Source organism: Zingiber officinale, chromosome 3B, assembly GCF_018446385.1.
Source record: "Zingiber officinale cultivar Zhangliang chromosome 3B, Zo_v1.1, whole genome shotgun sequence".
Lineage (NCBI taxonomy): Eukaryota > Viridiplantae > Streptophyta > Magnoliopsida > Zingiberales > Zingiberaceae > Zingiber > Zingiber officinale.
The window spans coordinates 20,330,263-20,355,952 of NC_055991.1; the positions used below are offsets into that span (position 1 = coordinate 20,330,263).

General features: G+C 38.3%; 2 protein-coding genes across 2 annotated transcripts; one reads left to right on the plus strand and one right to left on the minus strand.

Annotated features, from left to right (window-relative positions):
- Positions 1–429: 429 nt before the first annotated feature.
- Positions 430–18,737, minus strand: LOC122054732 (F-box/LRR-repeat protein At3g48880-like). Its single transcript, XM_042616169.1, has 3 exons — positions 18,642–18,737; positions 973–1,211; positions 430–889 (listed from the first exon to the last, which is right to left on the minus strand). Exons 1-3 carry the CDS (start codon positions 18,735–18,737, stop codon positions 430–432), a joined length of 795 nt encoding a protein of 264 aa, XP_042472103.1.
- Positions 18,692–21,443, plus strand: LOC121968122 (G-type lectin S-receptor-like serine/threonine-protein kinase At2g19130). Its single transcript, XM_042518622.1, has one exon. The coding sequence runs from the start codon at positions 18,743–18,745 to the stop codon at positions 21,212–21,214; it is 2,472 nt and encodes an 823-aa protein (XP_042374556.1). The 5' UTR covers positions 18,692–18,742; the 3' UTR covers positions 21,215–21,443.
- The last annotated feature ends 4,247 nt before the right edge of the window (positions 21,444–25,690 follow it).

Sequence of the window (25,690 nt, forward strand, 5' to 3'; positions counted from 1 at the left end):
AAGAGGTTTTCACGAAAAGAGCATTTGCAATAGATGTCCTTCAAAACCAATTAAACGCCATTAAATGCGTGCTTTATTTGACATTAATTGATCATCCATTATATCATCCCCTGGCAATCGCAAGAACAAGATAGTCGTGATATCACAAGAAAGCGAAGTCGAAGTGGATGACCTCCTGCTGATCGGTGCACATAACCGGGAGAGAGTAAAGAGGTGTCCGGCGTAGCTCCCATGACCTCCTCCCTTCACTTCACTTATCCTCTCTCTCTTTCTCCTTCTCTAAACACACTGCAAGATAAAGAGAAAGCGAAGACAGGGTCGTGTTTAGGGACTGAGGGAACAAAAAGAAACTCAAGTGCAGTTCCAACTATGACCCTCGATAATTCTATAGTTCACAGTATGAATCTCATCAAACCCCTTGGCTACGAATTACGGATCTAAAGTAGATAAAAAGAAAGAGACCTGTAAAGCGGACCTACTGCCAATGTTCGAACAGGTGTAAGAATATACGAGCGTCGACCCCTCGTGCTCGAACCGCTCGATGCGCGACACCAGCTTCAGAATCTCGTCGAGCTTCCGGCAGCCGCCGATGACCACCAACAGCTCGTCCTTGGTCAAGTAGGACTTGCTCAACTCCAGGTGCTTCAGTTCCGGCAGGCACCGCGCCAGGGCCTTGGCGTCCTCGCGCCTGATTAGCCCGCGCACCTTCAACCCGACGAACCGCGGGCAGTTACGGCCGATCTCGGCGACCGCCTCCAGGAACGAGGAGGGCTTGGTCTCCATCTCCAGATGCTCCAGATCCTTCCACCGCCACACCAGCTCCGGGATTCGAAGGTCGTCCTCCAGCATCAGGTTGTCCGGCAAAGCCAGCGCCTTCAATCTCAGGCATCTGCGCTAATAATCGATGAGCAAATTCGTCGAACAGGTAGTGAGCGATGAGGGCGACGAAACCAGAAGGAGGCGTAGACTCACTTGACAGAGGCATAGGCGAGGTCGTGGATGGAGACGGCAGAGGAAAGGGGGAAGGCGAGTTGGTCGACGACGCCGCGGGAGCGGTGGAGGGCGAAACGGAGGAAGGCGGAGAAGGAGAGGGGGGAGTGGAGGCGGTAGCGGAGCGCAAAGGCGCGGGAGAAAGGGCTCAGGCGTGAAATCGAGGAGCGGAAGTTGAGGCGGCGCCAGCAGCTAGGGTCGAGGGAGGCGCGGTACCAGGACTTATAGACGAAGGGGACGGCGGAAGGGGAAGAGGGAGATGAGGCTGAGGTTTAGGTTTAGGCTGAGAGAAGGGATATTGGTTTAGGTTTGGAGGGAATTTTATGAAATGTTGTAAATTTTGGCCGGTGAAAAAATTAAATTATTTTTTTTTTGGTTCATTAACATCGGATTTTAAAAACCGCTGTTAAAACCGGTGTCTATTAACAAAAAAAAAGGGCGCTCATAGACACCAGCTAAAAAACCGATGTCTATGAGCGAAAATCTGTGCTCATAGACATCAGTTTTTAGAAAAATCGGTGTAAAATACTCAAAGACATCGGTTTTTGCTTAAAACCGTTGTTGTTCCACCGATGTCTATGAGCGATTTTGTTGTAATGTAAATATAGCATGCTATCTGCAAAATAGGATAACAATATACAAATTTTACAACAAAACCTCCTATGAACTATATTATAATAAAGTACTAAAAATTAAATACTTCAAGATATTTGGATGCACAGTCTGCATATTAAACATAAGAAAATACTTAGAAAAATTTACTTATAAAGTAAACAGTATAATTTTTATAGGGTACTCCCTAAATAATATAGGCTATAGGGTTTACAATAAAACTACACTGAGAATTGAGGAAACAACCAACATGAAATTCGATGAAAATACTAACTTTAAAGAATTTAACTCAACTCAAACTCAATACTAACTCATAGACTTCGTTAGGTCTAGCACAGATCTAGGAGGAGCAAGTAAAAAATCTAAATCAAATAGACGAGCACGAAGATGAACATAATCAACCACCAGAAAATGAACAAACACAAATTGAATAAAAAATAATAAGAACAAGCCAAGACTATCCAATAGATCAAATAATAGGAGATCCAAATTTGAGGGGTTCAAATTAGGTTAGCCTTTAGAAATCTAAGTTAAGTTGCCTTAATTTCTAAGACTGAACCCAAAACTATTGAAGAATTCTTACTTGGCCCAGCTTGGATCTTAGTCATGCAAGAAGAATTGGCTCAATTTGAAAGAACTGAAGTCTAGGACTTAGTTCCATTACACAAAGGTAAAAATTCTATAGAAACAAAATGGGTCTTTATAAACAAACTAAACGAAAAAGGGGAAATTATTAGGAATAAAGATAGTTTAGTAGCCAAAGGGTTTAATCAAGTCGAAGGACTTGACTATGATGAAATCTATGCCCTAGTAGTTAGACTTGAGTCTATTAGGATGTTACTAAGTTACGCAGTCCATAAGAAATTTAAGTTCTACCAAATGGATGCAAAGTCTGCCTTTTTAAATGGGCTAACAAAAAAAAGGTCTACATAGGTCAACTACCGAGATTTGAAAGTAAGGACCATCCTGACCATGTGTTTAAGTTGAAGAAAGCATTATACTGTCTAAAACAAGCCCTTAGGGCCTAGTATGAACGATTATCCACCTATTTGATCTCTAAGGGTTTTAATCAAGTTGGAGTTGACTCAACCCTATTTGTAAAAACCTTGAAAATAGATATTTTTATAACCCAAATATATGTAGATGATAATATTTTTGGGTCAACAAATTCTAAATTTTTACAAGAATTTATTACTTTAATGGAATAAGAATTTGAAATGAGTTTAGTAGGTAAACTAACATACTTCTTAGGTTTACAAGTAAAACAAACAAATGAAGGGAATTACATTTATCAATAAAAATATACAAAAGATTTACTTAAAAAATTTAGAATGAAAAATTCTAAAGACATAAAAACACTCATGGCCACTAACATAACTCTAGATAATGATCCAAATGGAAAACACGTGGACCTAAAATATTATAGAAATGTCATAGATAGTCTGTTATACTTAACTGCAAGCATACCTGATATTTTATTTGTAATTAGTATATGTGCTAGATACCAAACCTGTGGTAAGAAATCTCATCTGACTAATGTAAAGAAGAGTCTTTATGTACTTAAAAGGCACACCCAATGTAGGAATTTGGTACCCTAAAATAACTAATTTTGAACTCACAGGCTTCTCTAACTCAGATTATGTTAACTGTAAATTAGATCGAAAAAGTACAAGTGATAGATGTCAACTCCTTGGACCATCACTTGTCTGCTAGTGTAGTAGAGAGCAACACTGTGTTGCTCGATCATCTACTGAAGTTGAATACATAGCAATGAAAGAGTGCAGAACACAACTATTATAGATGATGCACACTCTCATGATTTTAACTTAGAATTTTAAAATGTAAAAATCTGTATTGATAATGTAAGTTCAATTAACCTAACTAAAAATTTTATGCATCATTCAAGAACCAAACATATTGAAATCAAACATCACTTCATTAGAGATCACGTCACCAAAGGAGATAGTAAACTGAACTATGTTGAGCTCAAGTTAAATCTGACTGACATCTTCACTAAACTACTACCAGAATCTAAATTTAGTAACTTAAAAAGAAAACTGGGAATGTGCACCATAGAGTAGGACTCTTATTATTAAATAATTTTTTAAATAATTTGCAAATACTAGGCTACTCTTTTCTATATTTCCTTAAAAAAATCTCATTTCTTTAGTGTTTCAAAATTTATTTTATCCTTAGTCTAGGACAACCCTCTAAAAAGTATGATCCTATAGATTTAGGTAACGAGCATCTCACAAGTACACTAGGTCTACCTTGATTGTATATTTAAAAACTTAGAATAATGTGAAATGTGTAAGCCTCTTACATGGACTTCAGATGTTTGTATTAGTACATCAACATAAGTCTGGGCAAAAAATATAAAAGTACATAGATCAAGTTAAGTAGTCCTTTTTCAGCAAAAACATAATTAGATAATACACTTAACTTGACTAACCAAGTGAACATTGTTATCTTCTGGTAGTTAGTTAGTAACTAAAGGTTAAACATTCAAGAATAATTTATAAATGAATATTATTTTTAAAATACATCAGGTAAGAGGGAGAATATTTGAAATTTGCTTTTAAAATAATTTTTCAAACTGTTGATTTGTAAATTCCTTTGAAACTTTATTGAATTTTTTTTTGCAAATGTTTCCAAAATTATTCTATAATTTCTTTGAAGATGTTTTGGAACATAATTTGAAAATTAATTTATACTTAAAAGTAATTGTAGAGCTTCTTCAAAAACTTGCTTTAAATTTGTGTTGAAAAACCTTAGAAAAATGCATTTTCACAATGTTCCCTTAGCTAATTGCTTTGAAAATATTATGAAAAACTCTTTTCAACAGTTTTTTTAAAAAATAAAATTTAAAAATTACTTTGCAACACCACCTTGAAAATTATTTTAAAAAGTAATTTTTAAAAGTGTTTTAAAATTTGTCTTGAAATATGGTTTGTAAAAATTCTTGCAAGGTTTATCTTTGTAAAATGTTTTATTTTTAAAAAATTTAATTTTTAAAATTTTGGAAACCTTTTGCAAAATTTTAAAAATTCCTTTCAAAATTTTCTTAAATACTTAGAAAATTTTTCTTATCATTAACTCCTCCCTTAAAATAAACCTGCAAGTTTTTATGAAAAACTTTACCTTTGAAAATTTTGTTGCTTGATATACCGACTTATTTTAATTTTTCTACATCCTTCCTTCTATTTGCTTACACTTACTTATGTGTATAATTTTTGATGAATGTCAAAGGGGGAGGGTTAGAGTTTAAGTAAGAAAAAAATAAGAAAACTAAGAAAATTTGAAAAACTTAAACCTAAAAATGCTCAAGAGAATAAATTCAAAAATTAATTAATTTCTCTTAAATCAATTTCATATTGCTATTTTTTGTTACATTATTTTTTTTCTAACTTTAACTCAGATTGTCATTGCATCAAAAAGAGGGAAATTATTGGTGTAGTTGGCACCAATGATCAAATCTAAGCTTTGATTGATAATAAATGGATTAAAGTTAAATGTGTTGTGATCTAACCTTTCTACCAAGTATACAGGACTTGACTGGTCTAACACTAGGCTGAAATCTAGATAGCTGGTATAGAAGTCCAGATAGGTCAAGAAGTGGCCCAATATCTAGCGAGAAGTCTGGCTAGGTCTGCAAGACTTGACAACTGGCCAAAGTCCAGTTGGGTCTGCGGACCTGACAAATGGCGGGAAGACCTGGTGGACCAAGGTAGAGTCAAGCGATTCTATAAGATAAGTAAGGTAAGTCACTAGAAGAGAGTGTTCCAGTGAGGACGAGTCCTAATTTGAGACTTTAGGCACAGATCCAATTTAGGTCCATTTTGAAAACCTAAATTGAGATCGTGATTAGATCTTGGTCTCGGGAAGACAAAGTCTAATTAATATTTCTATTTTATTATTGTTCTAACTTTGTTTTACAAGGTATATTTTGATTTTTGTACTAACACATTTTGTAGGACAAAATGAGCAAATTCAGTCCTAGGTGAAAAGTACCCCAGGCACTTTCAACACATTTGAAGGTGCCTTGAGTTAGGCGATGGAAGGCGCCTAAGAGAGACTTGAATGCACCTTCGGTCGGATAAGGCAAAAGCCTTGGTCAATGATAAGAGCCTGCTTTTGAGGGATAAAAGTTGGAGTTAAAGGCTCCTCTAATGGCGTTGAAGGTGCCTTCAATCCCCTTTAAAAGGGTTACTCAACCAAGGTTTCAATACAACTCAGATACAACTCTTCTACAAGCTTTTACGCATTTGCTTGATGCTCTGATCGCTCCAACTTTGTGCTATTGATCTTCTATGATGCTATTGCATTCAATTGCTAATGAGAAGTCGTCTAACACCAAGCTCGGTCTGTTAAATCTACAAGTGTTGGGTAAAGAAGTTTCTTTGTATACTTAATTATTGCATAAAGGAAAGTGTAGCTTATTACACTTTCCTATTCTTTTATTTGTATTTGATTCCCTCTTCTGGCGATTCTAAAAAAGGTCTTTAATGGATTATCTATCCATAGGTCCGTAGGACTTGGGTCTAAGAGTAAGAGTCATCGAAGAATCCGAACCAAGTAACTCCTTGAGTTATTGTGCCTATTTTATTTTTGTGTTTAATTTTTCTGTTGCGTGCTTATTTTATGAAATCAAAAAGATAAGTTTTTTAAAACCACGTGATTCACACACCCCCTTCATATGTGTACCGATCCCACATTATGTTTATCATACTATTGCATTGATCATGACTGTATTTGAGTCATGTGTATTAGCATCTTACACATCATGGCACTATATGCATGTTGTCAATTAAATCTCCTTCTATAGTTGAGAGAGTCATTAGTCATGTATATTCTGCACATTCGACAACTCAGGGGTAGTGGTAGCTAGAGTGTATATAACTTGTCATGTTGTGCCCACTCGACCACTCAGGAGTAGTGGTATTGAAGTCGTGCAGACAATTGTTGGATCGAGATCGCGCTAGAGGGGGGGGTGAATAGCACTCGTGGTTAAATTTTACGTTTATCGGAATCGTGAAAATATCAGAGTTAAAACACGTAGCGGAAAGTAAACAAACACACAAAGAGATAAGCTTTTTACTTCGTTCGGAGCCTAAGGCGACTCCTACTCGAAGGCCCGCGATCCTTGATCGCTTCCGATGGGCAACAACTATAATCACGATAGAAATTACAAATTACACTGAAAGTATTGAAGTAAACTTGTACCGACAACTTAAGAAAGAAGAAGATTGAAGCTCCGGGTCGTCGGAATGTCGCAGCAGCACTTCGGAACGACTTTGTTAGCAGCACATTGAAGAAGGAAAGCTCAGAACTTGATTGCTTGAAGTGCTGGTCGAAACCCCCTTATAAAGGGTGTTCAAAGCGCCTTGAAGGCTGTTCAAGGCGCCTCCATGATGTCGAGTCTTCCGCGTGGATCAAATCTGATCTGGTCGAACTTCATTCCTTTGAGGCGCCTTATACCCTCATGAAGGCGCCTCCAATGAAGCTTCGCAGCCAGGTCAGCTTTTGCACCCGAGGCGCCTCCAAGCTCCATGGAGGCGCCTCGGACACTGTTCATCCGAGGCAAATCATCGTTATTTTGTACCTGCAAGACATGTTAGTCCCAAACAACATCCTGCAACACAAGGTTAGCACAAAATAACAGAATGAATAATAAAGAATGTTATGACAGTCTCTGGACTATCCGGGTCTGACTTCGGATTTCCAACCGGAAACCCTAGGTCGACCCGACGCCTACTGTTCCCTCTACGGGGAACGCGTCCTCACCTACTCCACTCAGGAGATTTACCTGTTACCAGTCGATCCTCCAGATCGACTGGACTTTTGCTCAGTACTCGATGCTTCCGGACTTTCTGCTGAACATCCGCTTCTCGGCTAGTCCAGTCTTTCACCTAGTTCGCGACACCAGGACTTTCCACCTAGGGTTACCACCCCCTAGGACTTTTGCCTGAAGACATCGACCTACCAAGACTTTCCGCATAGGGTTACCACCCCCTATGACCTAGGGTTACCACCCCCTAGGGTTTTTTCCCTTTGCCTAACCGCAGCTAGGACTTTCCTGAAATTCTCAAGTAGACTTGTTAGAATACAAAACACCTTAACTTTGAATCCTTTGCCATTATCAAAACACGAGTTCGATCGTCGGATGCTTCCCGCACCAACAATCTCCCCCTTTTTGATTATGGCAACTCAAATTCAAAGTTAAGTAAACAAACAAATAGATAAACATTTTTTAACACAGGCAAATCTGCTAAGTATAGATGAACAAAATGACCAAAGCAAATTTGCTAAAGTAACCTATATTCTCCCCTTAACTTTTGCTCCCCTTAACTATTAATTTGAATTTTACATTTACATTTTTGCTACTCTCCCCCTTTGCCATATATCAAAAATGGGCAATAATAGACATTTTAAATAACAAGATTTTAAATGTAAAACATTATAAGACTGTTGGGAAGTGTATCTCTTCGATAGATTTTAAAGGTTAGTGATTATATCTTTCTTACTTAGGGGAAAAATTGTTTGTTAATCTTTGAAGGTACTGAGTTAAGTTTTGAAAAAGTGTACAGGAATTTACTAAGTTCAACAGGTTAGCTAGGTTCAACAGGGTTTGAAAGTTAAGATTGGAACTTAGCTTAAATAATATTTAAGTTTTAGGACAAGGTTATTCATTCAAATTCAGTTGGTCCTTAAGTCCAAGCATGAGTCATGTTCACTAGATTGATTTACTAGGTATCAGAGCCCTAAAGATCAAAACATTCTTAACTAGAAAATTGAGTATCCTTTACTAACTGTCTAACCTTTAGTTACTTGCTGATTGCCTACAGGACAATAGCTTTCACTTGGTTAGTCAAGTTAAGTTACTTTGGTCCAGATAGACTTGACTAGAGTTGGAGGACTTAACTTGATTAATGTATGTTGTGTATTTAACGTCCAGACTCATATTGATGCACAGATATAAGCATTCTTGAGTCCAGGCTATACCCTATGCATCTCACGCCGTTCTATGTTTTTCAATCACAATCAAGGTATAACTAGGTGCTTGTGAGATGGTCTGGCTTAATTCTAGGGGAACATGATTTCTAGGGGGAAAGCCTAGGCTATTTTAATTTTTTAAACAATCTAAAAAAATTGGAGTTTTGAAAACTGTTTTTCCTATAATTTAAAAAAATAATAATAGAACTAATGACAAGACACCTACTCTCAAATAAAACACATAAGTACTCAATAATATGTCCAAGCAGTTTAATAGATCCAGGATACAAGTCAAAACGATGAGTAAGAGCGGCAGATTCAAGAAGTGAATGACATAGCCCAAATATCTAAGAAACAGAATCAAGCCGGTGGGTCGTCAGCTGGAGGATCGGCTAGAGGTTGCTCGGGTGGTGGCTGAGATTGTCCCTGACGCCGAAGCTCACCTCGGAGAGATGCGAAACCAGCAACCATCTCGGATCGCATAGATCGAAGAAAGCGATGGCTATCTAGCACAGCCCGTCGCGTCTGAGTGGTCTGGACCTCGAGGCGAGTGAGTCTGTCCTCGACAAAGAGTGGTGCTGAAGATGAAGGCTCGGCTGAAGTGGAGGGTCCGATAGAGGTGGAAGGATCTGTGAAAAAGTCCTCTGCTAGGAAATCAGGCCACTCCTCATCTGCATATGGTGCATCCTCGGCCTCTGGAGCACCAGGAGCAGCAACTGGTGGTGGTCGGCCCTTCCAGGCCAGAATCCCCTCGGCAGTGACCTCTGCCCCTGCTAATCTAAGGCTATGCTGACCGACCTCATCGTAAATGGTAAGTGGGATGAGTACTCCTCTAGTGATGTCTATCCCAGAGCTGGAGAATATCTGGGTCAGGATATGGCAATAAGGCATATGAACTACTCCAGATGTAACTGTGCTGGATGCAAGGATAATGTTATGAAACATATGGAGGGCTATGTCTATGTCAAGGCGCTGGGTGAGGGCGTACAAAAAGAACGAATGGGACGGTCGCATCTTCGAGACGTCTCGAGATGATAAGGGTAGTATACAAGCTGTCAGGACTCTGTATATAGCATAATCCTGAACTCGAAGAAGAGTGGATCTGAACTCTGTCAGGACCAAGGGTTTCTCATCCTCAAAGAAATACATGTAGATGTCGTCTAATGTAATGTGTGAATAGGGATCACCAAAGGGTAGGGTCCTACTCGGGTAACATAAGAATATACACTCAGACTCCCTAAGCTCTAGGCTGGTGCGAAGTAGGGAGGGTGTAAGCTAAAGATCAGTACCACCAACTCTGGTGGAATAAGTTCTATCATCAACCTTTTCAAGGTTGTGATAGAACTGGGCACACAGATCTTGGTTGACTGTAGTGGTACAGTCAACCAGTTTATCTAGATGATAGTGATTTATCATCTCGATAGTGGGTTGACAGAATTGGGACAAAAATTCTCGACCAATATATCTAGGTTTAATTGATTCAAAAGTAAACTTAGAGAAATCTATCCTATGCTGTTCCAAGGGGAATCTCGGGTCCGTGGAATGGGCCCCAGCTGGTGTGGTATCCACAATACGACGCTTCCTATTGTTGACATTATACAAGAAAAATTTGCAAAACTAGCAAAGAATGTAGGAAATAAACGATTGAAGGAGGGTTTAGATTATACCTAGGAGGCATAGCTAGGAATTAAAGGGAAGGAAATAGGTAAAAGGCGCCTTAGTTGGGAAGAATCCGAAGAAATCGGCTGCAGCAGAGCACGAACAGAAACAAAAAAATACCTCTGTTCGTGACAAAAAGAAAGGTTTAAGGCGCCTTAAGGTCTTTTTAGGGCGCCTTTGGAGGCGCCTTAAGGGATCCTTAAGGCGCCATAAGTGGGCGGCGGGAAATTTCCCGCCGCTGTTTGAGGGCGCCTCCTCTTTGATGGAGCCTTCATATGCTACGTGTCAAAAAAATTTTTTTTTTTTTTTTTTTGAAATAATTTTGAAATTTAAGTTTTTAAAATAATTTTGAAATTTAAGTTTTTAGAATAATTTTAAAATTTAAGTTTAAAATAATTTTGAAATTTAAGTTTTTAAAATAATTTTGAAATTTAAGTTTTTAAAATAATTTTGAAATTTAAGTTTTTTAAAATAATTTTGAAATTTAAGTTTTTAGAATAAATTTGAAATTTAAGTTTAAAATAATTTTGAAATTTAAGTTTTTAAAATAATTTTGAAATTTAAGTTTTTAAAATAATTTTGAAATTTAAGTTTTTAGAATAATTTTGAAATTTAAGTTTTTAGAATAATTTTGAAATTTAAGTTTTTAAAATAATTTTGAAATTTAAGTTTTTAAAATAATTTGAAATTTAAGTTTTTAAAATAATTTTGAAATTTAAGTTTTTAGAATAATTTTGAAATTTAAGTTTAAAATAATTTTGAAATTTAAGTTTTTAAAATAATTTTGAAATTTAAGTTTTTAAAATCATTTTGAAAGTTAAGTTTTTAGAATAATTTTGAAATTTAAGTTTAAAATAATTTTGAAATTTAAGTTTTTAGAATAATTTTGAAATTTAAGTTTAAAATAATTTTGAAATTTAAGTTTTTTTTTTTAAATAATTTTTAAATTTAAGTTTTTTTTTAAATAATTTTGAAATTTAAGTTTTTAAAATAATTTTGAAATTTAAGTTTTTTTAAAAAAAATAATTTTGAAATTTAAGTTTTTTTTTAAAATAATTTTGAAATTTAAGTTTTTAAAATAATTTTGAAATTTAAGCTTTTAAAATAATTATGAAATTTAATTTTTTTTTTTTAAACTAATTTTGAATTTTAAGGTAAGTCAATTTTCATAATTTAATTTCTTAGTCATCTCACCCGATCTAAATTGTCAATCAGGGAATCCTATAATTGTTGTGAGATGAATTATTGTTGAGTTTAAGGGTCTAGTTTAACTTTGTGTTAGATTCAGGTTTAGCTTTGGGTTCAACCAGTAAGCATTCTTTGGATAAACTTCTGGGCTATGGTGAGTCACAAGGAACTCATTAAAGTAACCATGTCTTCGAGGTTTTCCAAATAATCCTACCCATTGAACTTAATACTAATCCTTGGTCTAACTTGTTAGGATCCATTTAAGGTAGCTTCGGTCAGTTCCACTTGGCCAAATGCACCAGGTCGAAGTCATGTCTTCCTAGACATGCGATGCCCAAGTTTCCCTAACGTACTATCATCCAAAAACTTCACCGGTACTGTAGTTCAAGTTAAACTTAGCCCGTTTTAATCTATCCTTAATTACCCTGCCGGGTAATCTACTCTTGTTTTACCCATTTCGGGTAAATTAGGTTCAGTTACCCTGTCGGGTAGTTCAGTTGGAGGTGTCAGCTAGTTTGGATCCTCCATCTATTTTTGAAATTATAATTTAATTTCGAATTTTTTAATTTAATTTTGTATTTTGAATTTGTAAAATTTTTTTTAAAATTTAATTTCAAATTTTGAGTTTTGAATTTTAACTTTTTAAGATCGTTTTTCTTTTAGCTCTCCCTGGATCATAGCCTCAATATGGTCTATCGAGGTAGTATATTTGATCCTTCGGAACCCAGTATTGGCCAAGTCCAACTTGATTGATCAATTTGGACTTGGGAACCCATGCTTGGACTGATTTACTACTTTGTTTGTTTATTAGGGATAAATAAGATTTATATTTCTTTTTTACTTTTATATCCTAGCCCAGTTCTATTGTAGATGGCTCTTTGTGTCCCGAGAATTAGGTCCAGATTCTTGGAGCCCAAAGAAAACCGTTCTAAGGTATTTTTTAAGTCTTTTACCTGATTTTTCAAACTTGAATTTTCTTCCTCAAGTTGTTGAACTTGAGTAGAATTTCCAGTTTGAACTTGATCAGGTAAAGAATTAGTGTTTGTCACTTCTTTAAGGACGGCTACTTCCTTTAGAAGTGATTTAATCCTAAGGTTTGATTTAGCTAGTTTGCGAAGTAAGTAATTAACTAAATTATTAAGCCTTGGAATACTTACAGTGGAGTCTGGCCCTTCTGAAACGGATGCGGATCCGTGGCTTTGCTCGGACTCGGCTTCTGACTCGCTCTCGATGATCTGGTCCCGGGCCATCAGTGTGAGTAGACTTGTTTGATCAAGTTCATCGTCGTCGTCCTCTGAAGAAGATTCGTCCCAGGTTGCCTTCAGGGCCTTCTTTCTTCTTTGCTTCTTGGCTTCCTTTTGGTTGGGGCAGTTGGCTTTTATATGCCCCTTCTGGTTGCACCCGTAGCATGTGACTTCGAACTTTACCTTTGAGTTCTGTTGGGCCTCCTTGGATTGAACTTCCTTCTTCAGATCTTTCTTGTTGAAGCCCTTCTTCTTCTTGTAGAGTTTCTTCACGAGATTCACTAGTTCGCTAGTCAGTTCATCTTCTGAATCTTCTGATTCAGGTTCGTCTTCTGATTCTGATTCAATTTTTCGCCGTACTCTTGATTCCCATGTTCGACTCGTACCTGCAACCAAAGCAATACCCTTCTCGGATGGCTATGCATTAGTTTGTTCATGGAGTTCAAATTCACTAAATAATTCGTCTAATTTTAAGGAAGACAAATCCTTAGAGACTTTGTAGACATCTACCATTGATGCCCACAATGTACTCCTAGGAAATGAGTTAAGAGCATACCTTATTATGTCTCTGTTTTCTACCTTCTGCCCGATTCCATGAAGGGAATTCAGAATATCTTGAATTCGAGCGTGTAATGAACTTGCCGTCTCGCCTTCCTGCATTTTTAAGTTGTATAGTTTATTAATTAACAAATCACGCTTACTTACCTTGGTTTCCGAGGTGCCCTCGTGAAGTTCGATCAGTTTCTCCCATAGCTCCTTCGCAGAGGAGAATGGACCGACTCTGTTGAGCTCTTCTTTGGTAAGACCGCACTGGATGGTGCAGGTAGCTTTGACGTCGGCTTCTACTTTTTTGATAAACGCTGGCTCCCAGTTCTCGCAGGATGTAGGCTTACCGTCTGTATCAGTTGGTAGTTGCAGTCCTGTTTTGACTATCATCCAGGTGTCGAACTGGATCTTCAGATATATCTCCATTCGCCCCTTCCAATATCCGAAGTCTTCTCCGGAAAATAGTGGGGGGCGAACGGTACTATATCCTTCTTGTTGGGTCATTTAGATCTAAAAAAGACAGAAACAACAAGATCTATTCCAAGACTGAGTCTTGGATTAGTAGTGCGGGAAGAGGGAAAAAAAACGAGCCCAAGTGGTATTGACCAACTTTGAGCAACACCGATTTGAAAAGAATTAGAATTTTTAGCTAATTAGCTAATTTCTAATTGACTCCGAAACAAAAAATACCACGAAAAGAAAACTGTTTTGAATGGTGGTTGCACAAATTCAAAACAACCCCGCTCTGATACCAATTGTTGGATCGAGACCGCGCTAGAGGGGGGGGTGAATAGCGCTCGTGGTTAAATTTTACGTTTATCGGAATCGTGAAAATATCGGAGTTAAAACACGCAGCGGAAAGTAAACAAACACACAAAGAGACAAGCTTTTTACTTCGTTCGGAGCCTAAGGCGACTCCTACTCGAAGGCCCGCGATCCTTGATCGCTTCCAGTGGGCAACAACTATAATCAAGATAGAAATTACAAATTACACTGAAAGTATTGAAGTAAACTTGTACCGACAACTTAAGAAAGAAGAAGATTGAAGCTCCGGGTCGTCGGAATGTCGCAGCAGCACTTCGGAATGACTTTGTTAGCAGCACGTTGAAGAAGGAAAGCTCAGAACTTGATTTCTTGAAGTGTTGGTCGAAACCCCCTTATAAAGGGTATTCAAGGCGCCTTGAAGGCTGTTCAAGGCGCCTCCATGCTACCGAGTCTTCCGCGTGGATCAAATCTTATCTGGTCGAACTTCATCCCTTTGAGGTGCCTTATACCCTGCTCAAGGCGCCTTATACCCTCATGAAGGTGCCTCCAATGAGGTTTCGCAGCCAGGTCAGCTTTTGCACCCGAGGCGCCTCCAAGCTCCATGGAGGCGCCTCGGACACTGTTCATCCGAGGCAAATCATCGTTATTTTGTACCTGCAAGACATATTAGTCCCAAACAACATCCTGCAACACAAGGTTAGCACAAAATAACAGAATGAATAATAAAGAATGTTATGACAGTCTCCGGACTGTCCGGGTCTGATTTCGGATTTCCAACCGGAAACCCTAGGTCGACCCGACGCCTACTGTTCCCTCTACGGGGAACGCGTCCTCACCTACTCCACTCAGGAGATTTACCTGTTGCCAGTCGATCCTCCAGATCGACTGGACTTTTGCTCAGTACTCGATGCTTCCGGACTTTCTGCTGAACATCCGCTTCCCGGCTAGTCCAGTCTTTCACCTAGTTCGCGATACCAGGACTTTCCACCTAGGGTTACCACCCCCTAGGACTTTTGCTTGAAGACATCGACCTACCAAGACTTTCCGCATAGGGTTACCACTCCCTATGACCTAGGGTTACCACCCCCTAGGATTTTTTCCCTTTGCCTAACCGCAGCTAGGACTTTCTTGAAATTCTCAAGTAGACTTGTTAGAATACAAAACACCTTAACTTTGAATCCTTTGCTATTATCAAAACACGAGTTCGATCGTCGGATGCTTCCCGCACCAACAAAAATGACCTCCTATTATGTAGCTAGATAGCTACTCTTGCATCCTGCCCAACCGACTACTTAGATGCAGTAGTAGCTGAAGTCGCGAGTAGTTGTCCCAGTCCTGCCCACTTGGCCACATAGATGTCGTGGTAGTTGGAGTCGTGTGTAAGAGTGACACATACATATACATATGCAGATGATTCGTGTTGCATATCTTAGAGATACTTATTGCATATGCTTGTGATATGTTGCATGTGCTCAAGATATATATGTTGCATATGCCTAACATTATCATACATGTTTATTTATCATACAAGTTTATGCTATCATATGTTGATGTAGTACGACGAGATCTATTGCAGATCCTTAGTGATTATTAATCATTATACCTTACTTGTTAGTCCGATTTTTGTATGTGCATTTGTTATGTCATTTATGTTGAGAACATATTTTCTACTTGTCAGACTATATACTTTGATCTCTTTACATATTTGACCATGCACTATCTTTTATCTATTACCCGCGGAGTCATTTGGACTCACTTTCCTATTGTATTTTCTTTCTTCAGGTAGCGGATAGATTATGTATATTGGAGTTGCTTGGAGGATTTTGTCTGTTAGTTTTACGTTACATTTGATAACGTTTTCCTTGTTATTTACTACTGCATTACTTGCACTTTCGATTTCAGACTTGGTTATATAATAATTATCTTGGTTGTGGATTTCAACCGTGTGATACTAATTTATTCAACTGTGATACTTGTTATGTGTTTAAGCTGTGCCGGCATGCCGTCATCTTATGTTTTTCATGTCTTTGAGTGGATTGAATAAATCCCTCTATTGTGTAGTTGATTATTTTATATCTTCCGTTGTATATTTATTCCTAATTTGTCGACTTATATTATGTTGTATTAAACATTGTCACAATGGGGGTACTGTCCGCTTTGTCGGGCAAATATATCTTTTGGGCATGACAAAGGGTGTGTTAGAGCATGTAGAGTTAGAGTCATTCTATACATTTTCATACTTCATTGAAATCCTCAAGTTGACTTCATACCCCTTTAGTGAGACATCTTGAGTTGATTTTATAATTACTGATTGGGTCTGTATAATGTCTCATTGTTATAAATGGGTTGCATGTTTGAATCAATTATATCAAACGTGTCTGATTTCCTCTTTTGAAGGCTGAAATTTGATTTATCATCGGTTTTGAAGTTGTGTCATGCATTCCACCATCCTAGTTTTATATGTTTTTTTTTATTCAACATTTTATAAGAACAAGTGCGATTTTGATTAGCACTATGATGGCATGTTGTATCCCTAGCTCTGAATTTAATTCTTCCTCAAGAACTAGCACAATCTTAGAGGACACTTCGATTGAATGATCGTAGCTTTAGCTTGATGAACCAAAAGACTAAGAGATGTATGCTCTTTGGATCAAGCAATTATCTAGAATTGAAGCACTTTTGGTTGACATTTTGATTAGACAATAGTAACTTTATTGGTTGACAGTTGACACCAGCTTCTGAACCCTTTCCATCCATCTACAAGGGTTACTCCGCCAACAGTTTTCAAATCATATTCTTCAATCTTCACAAACCACCTGAGTTTTATTTATTTTCTCAAATAGAAAGGGCCAGAGGGGTAACCATGTAGATTTAGCAAAGAGAAAGGAAGTTGCTTTCATACTGCAGTGCACGCTGAAAAGCCGGATCCAGAGAGGGGTCACATGGGCCAAATAAACAATCATCACAAAAGCAGTCCAAAGCAATATTATTAATCATATTATGGTTTCATTCTCAACTACGAGTATAACGTATTATTTTATCAGTGGGTTAAAAAATTTAGAATATTGGTTGTGGGCAAAGGGCCACTTCTACTTTTAAATTTGTCGTCGATAAAAAATTTTCATGTGATCCGATTGGTCATTTTTATAGTTAGTTAATTAGTTTAAAGAGGTGGTTATAAAGATTAAAAATAAATTAAAAAATAATTGTCAGAGGACGGTGTCCGGTTGGTCTTTCAATATGGCAGGCTCACGAATGTTCCTCTCTTTCTTCATTTCATTCAAAGTTTCTTTCACCTCTGAGGAGGTACAATGGTTCATATTTGTCATGTTTCTGATATCTTTCTCACTGTCTAAATACTCACGAACGTGATGATCTCCACAGTAAAAAAACATATGCATTTGAACATCCAAGTGACGTTGAACGGAAGACCAACTGATGCTGCAAAAGGAAACCTCCTCATGTGCAAAGGATACATGTAAGAACATCAAATTCAAATTGGATACGACTTTTTTAAAAGTACGAATGAAAGTCAATGATAAAATTCTTCATCCAACTACACACAGCAGCATGGAAAGTCTAACATCAATTTTTAAATGTTTAATATATTTTAAAAATATAAGGATGTTCTATGATGGAAAGTCAATTATAACAAAAGCATTCAATGTGGGAGCACGCCAAAGATAAAAAAAAATCCCTCACGTCTCTTCATTATATAAAAAACTTATATTTTTTATTATATATATTTTTTATTTTTTTATCATATTTTATATTATATATAATTAAAACATTTTAATTAAAAACATATTTTTAAAATAAAAATTGATAAACACCATTAAAAAACACAAATTATATATGATAAGAATTTTTTTATTAAAAAACATATTTTTAAAAAAAATAAAAAAATATTTTAATAAAAAAAATCATTAAAAGAGCAGCTCTCTAAATTGAGAAGGGGCGGATCTTCTCCACTTTGTCACAGGGGCGAATCTTCTGTTCCATAAAAGTTGGACTAACTCATGATCCAGTCTTTATATTTGTGGGAGGTAATGGCCCCCTACCTGTTAACAGGTAAGGATCATGGTCTCCCACCAATCTCCTTATCTCGATCCAAGAGCGAACCAGGATAAAAGGATCAGAGAATTTGATCCCTTTTGTCACATCCACAATGAGAGCTCCAAAAGAACTCGTGCCTAAGGGACATCTATATTCTCATAAAGAATTTCTTTAATAATATATTATTGTCACATTAAGAATACATACTATTCCACTTTTCACTATAAAGAAGCATCTTATCAACTTTTTTATATCTTTTATATTTTCTCACAAATTATTATTTTTTAATATTTTAATATTTAAAAAAAAAATAAAAAAGAGTGGAGCTTGGGTTATGGATGCTTAAATTTCTTCATCCAATTAAACACAGCAGCCTTCAAAGTCTAACATCAATTTTTAAATGTTTAACATATTTTAAAAATATTAGATATTCTATCATGGAAAGTCAATGATAAGATTCTTCATCCAACTACACTTAGCAGGATGGAAAGTCTAACATCAATTTTTAAATGCATATTTTAAAATATATGGATATAATGGAAAGTCAATGATAAAATTATTCATCGAATTTGATTAAGATTTAAGAACACAGTTGAACGGCGTTGAAGAAGTCAGTTCCGTCTCGATTCGAGCGACGCCAGTAAATATTCCATCCCCTTCAAGCTCTCGTCTCTCATCAGCCATCAGCAATGGCGATGGCAATGGCTCTTTCATGCTCCATTGCAACTTCATTCTGGCTCTTGTCCTTCACCCTTTCTATCTCTCTTCTCTCCTTCACCTCCGCAGCAACGTCAACTGGCACAATCTCTGCACAACATTCTCTGACCGGAAACCAGACCATCACCTCCGGAGACGGCACGTTCGTGCTCGGCTTCTTCACGCCACCAGGCAGCGGCGGCAACTACTACATCGGCATCTGGTACGGTAAGATCTCAGTGCTCACCCCCGTGTGGGTGGCCAACAGAGTCACTCCAGTCACGGACCCAACCACGTCGGAGCTTAAGATCAATGACGACGGCAACCTCGCCCTCCTCAATCAGTTCAAATCCATCATATGGTCCACAAACGTCACCACCATCTCATCCTCCAACTCCACGGTTGCCGTCATCCTTGACAATGGTAATCTCCAGCTCAGGGATGGATCCAACTCCTCGCTCGTCTTCTGGCAGAGCTTTGATCACCCCACTGACACTTGGCTTCCTGGTGCCAAGTTGGGGTTCAATAAGATCACCAAAAGATCCCAACACCTCACTTCCTGGAAGAATAAAGTTGACCCTTCTCCTGGGATCTTCACCTTTGAGATGGATCCGACTGGAAACTTACAATACTTAATTTCATGGAATTTGTCTCGGATATATTGGGCTAGTGGAATGTGGAATGGCCAAGAATTTAGTTCAGTCCCTGAGGCCACATCAAATTATATGTACCAAATGCAAGTAGTCAATGATACAGATGAGATGTATATCACATACACGGTAGATATTGCCAATAATCCCACGTATAGACAGCTACTGGATTATGATACCGGACAGATCCAAGTACCGGTGTGGATGGAGAATTCGAAGTCATGGATGCCCATCTGGGCTCGACCAACCAGCAAGTGCTCAGTTTATGGGGTATGTGGACCTTTTGGTAGCTGCAATGACTTCACCTCACCCTTCTGTTATTGTGTTAAAGGCTTCAGGATCAAGTCTCAGGCAGACTGGGATTTGGGCGATCGAAGCCAGGGTTGTGAGAGGGTGGCCTCTCTGCAGTGCAGTGGCCAGAACAATTCTGAAGAAGATGGTTTCTTTAAGATGACAAATGTTAGACTACCTGACAACTCCCTCAGTTTGACCATGTTTGGGAGCTCCCATGATTGCCAACAAGCATGCTTGAGTAATTGCTCTTGTAATGCTTATTCCTTCAACTCCACTGGGTGCTTTGTTTGGCATGGAGAATTACTCAATCTCCAGGAAGAAGATAATCAGCCTGATGCAGGCACTCTTTACCTGCGCTTGGCTGCCTCTGAGTTTCAAACTTCTGAAAGCAACAAGAAGAGAATGGTAGCATACATCTCGGTGGGGGTCATCGTGCCGAGTGTTGTAGTTTGTTTGTTCATGCTTGGGGGTTTAGTTTGGAAGCGAGAGAGGAGAAGAGCTATCCAAAACTCAAAAGTTGTGCATAATTCTTTGGTCTCCTTCATGTATGATGAGCTGAGGATTGCCACCAATAACTTCTCTGAAAAGCTAGGAGAAGGGGGCTTTGGATCTGTGTTTAAAGGCTCGTTGCCCGGCTCAATTGATATTGCTGTGAAGAAGCTTGAGGGTCTTTACCAAGGCGAGAAGCAGTTCCGAGCGGAGGTGAGCACACTAGGAGCTATTCAACATGTAAACCTCATTAGGCTAATCGGCTTTTGCTCTCAAGGGACCAAAAAGTTGTTGGTCTATGAGTTAATGCCAAGCGGTTCGTTAGCAGATCAGCTTTTTCGTAGCAACTCGAATGTTTTGGACTGGAAAATCAGATATCGAATTGCTATCGGAATTGCAAGAGGATTAGCTTATCTTCATGAGCAATGCAGGGACAACATCTTACATTGCGACATCAAGCCAGAGAACATACTGTTGGATGATGCATTTGTGCCAAAAGTAGCTGATTTTGGTCTAGCAAAGCTCATCGGAAGGGACTTTAGCAAAGTTCTCACAACCATTCGAGGAAGTAGAGGATATCTTGCACCTGAATGGATTGGAGGTACACCCATCACCACCAAAGTAGATGTTTATAGCTATGGAATGATGTTGTTCGAGATCATATCCGGCAAGAGAAATTTAGTCTGTGCAACAGAAAGTTGTTTTGAGTTTTTTCCATCAGTGGCAACAAGCAAACTCATTAACGGAGATGTCGAAGTCTTGCTAGACCACCGTCTTGAGGGGGAAGCTGACATGGGAGAGCTTGCAATAGCTTGTAAATTGGCCGGTTGGTGCATTCAAGATGATGAGAGTTCCAGGCCGACGATGAGTCAAGTTGTTCAAGCTCTAGAGGGCAATCTAGACATCAACGTTCCTCCTATTCCCAAGTTTCTCCAAGGCCTATCCAACTCTTGGACCGACAACATCAATTCCCATGGAAATTTCTCTTCATATCAGAACTCCAATAATTGTACCTCTTCAAGTAGCCTTTAGATAAATAATGCTACAATTTAAATATTATTCAAGTTGGCGCAATGACACCGACGATATCAACAGCGGCAGGCGGTGATGGCAGTGGGTGGCGGCGACAGTGACCTCGGCAGCGGCAGCAGCAACAGCAACGGTGGCGTGGAACGGCGCTGGCAGCATCAGTGGAGATGGTGGCATGAGGAAACAGTGGAAAGTTGCTTTATGTTCACGTATAGAATGTAATTGTTTGTTCTAAACTCTCAATTTATTTCAACTTATACAGTTTAGTGTAATTTAGAGGACTTCGTTTATTTCAATTTCTTTCCTTTTTTATTACAACAAAATTATTGATTCTACTTTTTAAGGATTAAGTTCATATAGATGACTTACACTTAATTAATACATATAATTAATAGTCATTAAAAAATTAATCTTAATTAAGTGATCTAATATTATGTAGTATATAAGGAAAGAAAGAAGCTCATTGATTTGGGTATCTTGAATCAAGAGGGTTTTGAGAGTTTTTTTTTTTCCTTGGACTCTTCCCCATTGAGACCCGGATTCGGTTGCCGCCTAATCCTATAGAATATCATTCAGTATGCTTATAGGAACTCCGATGACAAATAAGATAAATGGCTAATACGATGGATTCAGGTTTAACCATTCATTTACCGTTGTTTATGATTTTGATCCAATGTAACCTTATAGATGATGATAAGTTGATTCTTAGATGCATCATATGGTTTTGTTTTTATGTATGTTGATATGGGTTATAGTGAGCGAATCCAGAAGATGATATGGTAGTCAAACTCAAGGTGATGTGGTAATCAAACTCAAGGTGATGTGACGGTCAAAGTTAGGATAGAGGAGCATTCTACACTTGGTTTTATTGATTGCCCAGCACCAAAGTTCTCAGATTTTGCTCGCACGGCCTTAAAGCAGGACACTCAGATAAGGCTGATCAGCTACAAACCCGATCAGATATAAGGACTTTAGAACTTTACTCTAGAACTAAAGAAATAATATGCTCGAGCGATAAATGGTCGGACAGGTTCAAAAGAGCTCATAAGCCTTTTAAAAACTCTTTATGCTCACACGGTCGGATGAAAGTCGGTTGAACATAAGGCTTTCTGTGTTCGCCCGATCGGGCAAAAGGTCGACCCGGCTTAACGCCCTTAGCCTAGTAAAGTTCTTAATATACGATCGGCCGGATAAAGACCAGTCGAACATAAGAGTTTATGTATACACCCGGTCGGGCAAAGTCTGGTCAGACTTAAAGAAACTTAGCCTCACAAAGATCTTAATATATGATCGGCCATATAAGGGATGATTGAACATAAGCCTTTTTGTGTAGGTCCGACCGAGTAAAGTCTGGCCGGGCTCAAAAACACTTAGCCTCACAAAGATCTTAATATACAATCGCTCGGATAAAAGTCAATCGAATATAAGGTTTTATGTGTACACCCAATCGGACAAAGTCTAGTCGAGCTCAAAGACACTTAGCCTTACAAAGATCTTAATATACGATCGACTGGATAAGGATCGATCAAATATAAGACTTTTATATATGCCCGGTCAGGCAAAGTCCAGTCGAGATCAAAGACACTTAGCCTTACAAATATCTTAATATACGATTGGTCAGATAAGGGCCGATCGAACATAAGACTTTCTGTATACGCCCGACTGGGCTCAAAGACACTTAGCCTCATAATGATCTTAATATACGATCGGCCGGATAAGGGTCGATGGAACATAAGGCTTTTGTATACGCCTGGTCAGACAAAGTCAGTCGGGCTCAAAGGCATTTAGTCACACAAAGATCTTAATATATGATCGGTTAGATAAGGGTCGATCAAACATAAGGCTTCTGTATATGTCCGGTCGGGCAAAGTCTAGTCAGGTTCAAAGACACTTAACCTCACAAAGATCTTAATATACGATCGGTTGGATAAAAGTCGATCAAACATAAGGCTTTCTATATACCCCTGGCGGGGCAAAGTCCGGCCTGGCTCAAAGACACTTAACCTCACAAAGATCTTAATATATGATCGACAAGATAAGAGCTAATCGAACATAAACCTTTCTGTGTATGCCCGACCGGGCAAAATTCGCCCAGAATCAAAGACACTTAGCCTCACAAAGATCCTAATATACAATTGGTCGGATACGGGCTGATCGAACATAAGGCTTTTTGTATACGCCTGGCCGGGCAAATTTCGGCCAGGCTCAAAGACACTTAGTCTCACAAAGATCTTAATATATGATTGACCAGATAAGGGTCGATCAAACATAAGACTTTCTGTATACGTCCGACCAAACTCAAAGATACTTAGCCTCACAAAGATCCTAATATACAATCGGTCAAATAAGTGTAGATCAAACATAAGGCTTTATGTGTACGCTCGACCGGACAAAGTCCATCCGGGCCCAAAGACACCTTCACAAAAACCTTAATATACAATCGTCCGGATAAAGGCTAGTCGAATAAAAAGCTCTATGTGTATGCCCAACCAGTCAAAGACCGGGCGGGCTTAAAGACACTGATCCTTAGGAAACTCTTCATATATGGTCGATCGGGTAAAGGTCAACCAGATTTAAGTTACATGATGTTATATTGTTCCTAAAATAAATAAAGACTCTAACATACATAATTTATCATACGATTCCTTGAATATATCTTTGGCATGTTATGGGCATCATACTAATCTCTGAACAGAACTTTACAGTATTTAGCACATGACAAAGCAGATTGATACCAATACAGATTAAAGGTTCTTTGTTTCATAGGGTTTACTATAAATGCTCAGCCAAATGAAAGATCAGCTCGAAATAGATTCAATAAAAGGCATTCCAGTTAAGCGACCAGCTTAAGGATCGACCGAGATATATTTAGTAGGCAAGCAGCAAACAACACTCTAACAGGCTGTCAAAGTTGTCGGGAAATATTTCTTGGGGATTTCCTCAATAATTGATCTGTTACAATAACATATCTCAGCAACCTCATCAAAGGCTTGAGGCATAAGTGACAAAAGTGGTACATCTGTGGGTAGGAAAAAGATTCCTCAGATTATCATTGTCGATCACTCAGACTATACTTTTTTCATCACCTAACAAACTCTGGCACAAGGGGCCACCTCAAGATCATGGAGGTTGTGAGAGGTGATATATAAAGGGAATCATCTCCGTTGGCAAGGTACGCAATTAACATCATCTAGACCTTACTATGACGCATATCCACTATTGTTCTTCTTCTTCGCCCACTCGCCAAAAAGTGTATTGACTTGAGTGCCGGAGAGCCTTGTCAGGGATCCCTTCCCTGGTCTTTAGTCACAACGCTTTGTTGAACTGTCTGACTATGTGCAAGATTGGAGGAAAGTTCTATTCTAAGCTAAAGAAGTCTTTTGCCGGTCAACAAATCATCCACTAGAGCCAGTGTGCCATCTCCCTAGCCTTTAGATAGGATCATATGTATACTGCTTTCAACTTCAACTATTTCTTATGCATTCTCCCTAAGATTTCTCATTTATTATCAAAGCCACTTGATGTGTGGCTTTTGGTCCTAGAGAAATTTGAAGTGGTATTCCCAGCCTGAGTGCTTCAGTTTGATGAGCACTTGAAGAATAAACTGATAGGTTGAGGAACATCAGAAGCAAGGAGAAGTGATCTTGGGATGGGATGCGCATCAACATCGATGATCCCCTTGAGCACATGAATGACCTACCCTATCATTGGCCTACTGCTCTCATCATCCTGAATGCACCAGCAAGCGATCTTGCAAGCTCTGTCCAACTCTTCCATGTTAACTTCCGTAGGATTAAAACAAACGAGAGGGAGGATGGGTGAATCTTGTTTTAAAATTTTTCTTTTCAGTTTAAAAACTTGTCAAAAAACTAAGTACACAGCAGAAAAATTAATTAAAAAAAGCGCAATGGAAAATAAGTACACGGGTTGGTTTTACTTGATTCAAAGTGTTTGACAACTCCTAATCTAAGGCCCACAATCCCTTAGATAGTATCAACTGGCAATCTACTAAATTTTCCTCCAAAATATTTTCGAGCAGAGAGATCAATTATAGAAATGAGGAAGTGTAATAATCTACACTTTCCTATACAAGTATAATAATAACTAAAAATACACTTTCACTGACACTTGCAATAGTTGCAGTTTGTAGCTCGAGGTCGATGTCACCTTGACTATAGTAGTTGGGCGTAGTAGGGTCACAGTAGAGCGATAGCACAGAGAAAGCATAGAAGAATGATCGAAGAAGTTTGTTCAAAAGTTGTGTTTAATGCACTGGTCAAACCCCTCTTTTAAACTGCTTGGAGGTGCCTCCAATGACCTAGGACACCTCTAATCAAGCCAATCTGATTCGAACTTTGTGACTTCTATACACTTAGGGGCGCCTCCATTTGGCTAAGGGTGCCTCCAGTTAGCTTCGAGGTGCCTCTAATCAACCTAGGGTGCCTCCAATCGCTAAAACTTCATCCTCACAATTTATCT

Excerpts from the sequence above, each read along its gene's own strand:
- LOC122054732 (XM_042616169.1), bottom strand. The coding sequence starts at position 18,737 with ATGGCTGATGAGAGACGAGAGCTTGAAGGGGATGGAATATTTACTGGC. Across the intron at positions 1,212-18,641 it reads CTTCAACGCCGTTCAACTGT|TCCTGGTACCGCGCCTCCCT; the intron begins GTTCTTAAATCT and ends TTCGTCTATAAG. Across the intron at positions 890-972 it reads CTCGCCTATGCCTCTGTCAA|ATGCCTGAGATTGAAGGCGC; the intron begins GTGAGTCTACGC and ends TTATTAGCGCAG.
- LOC121968122 (XM_042518622.1), top strand. The coding sequence starts at position 18,743 with ATGGCGATGGCAATGGCTCTTTCATGCTCCATTGCAACTTCATTCTGG.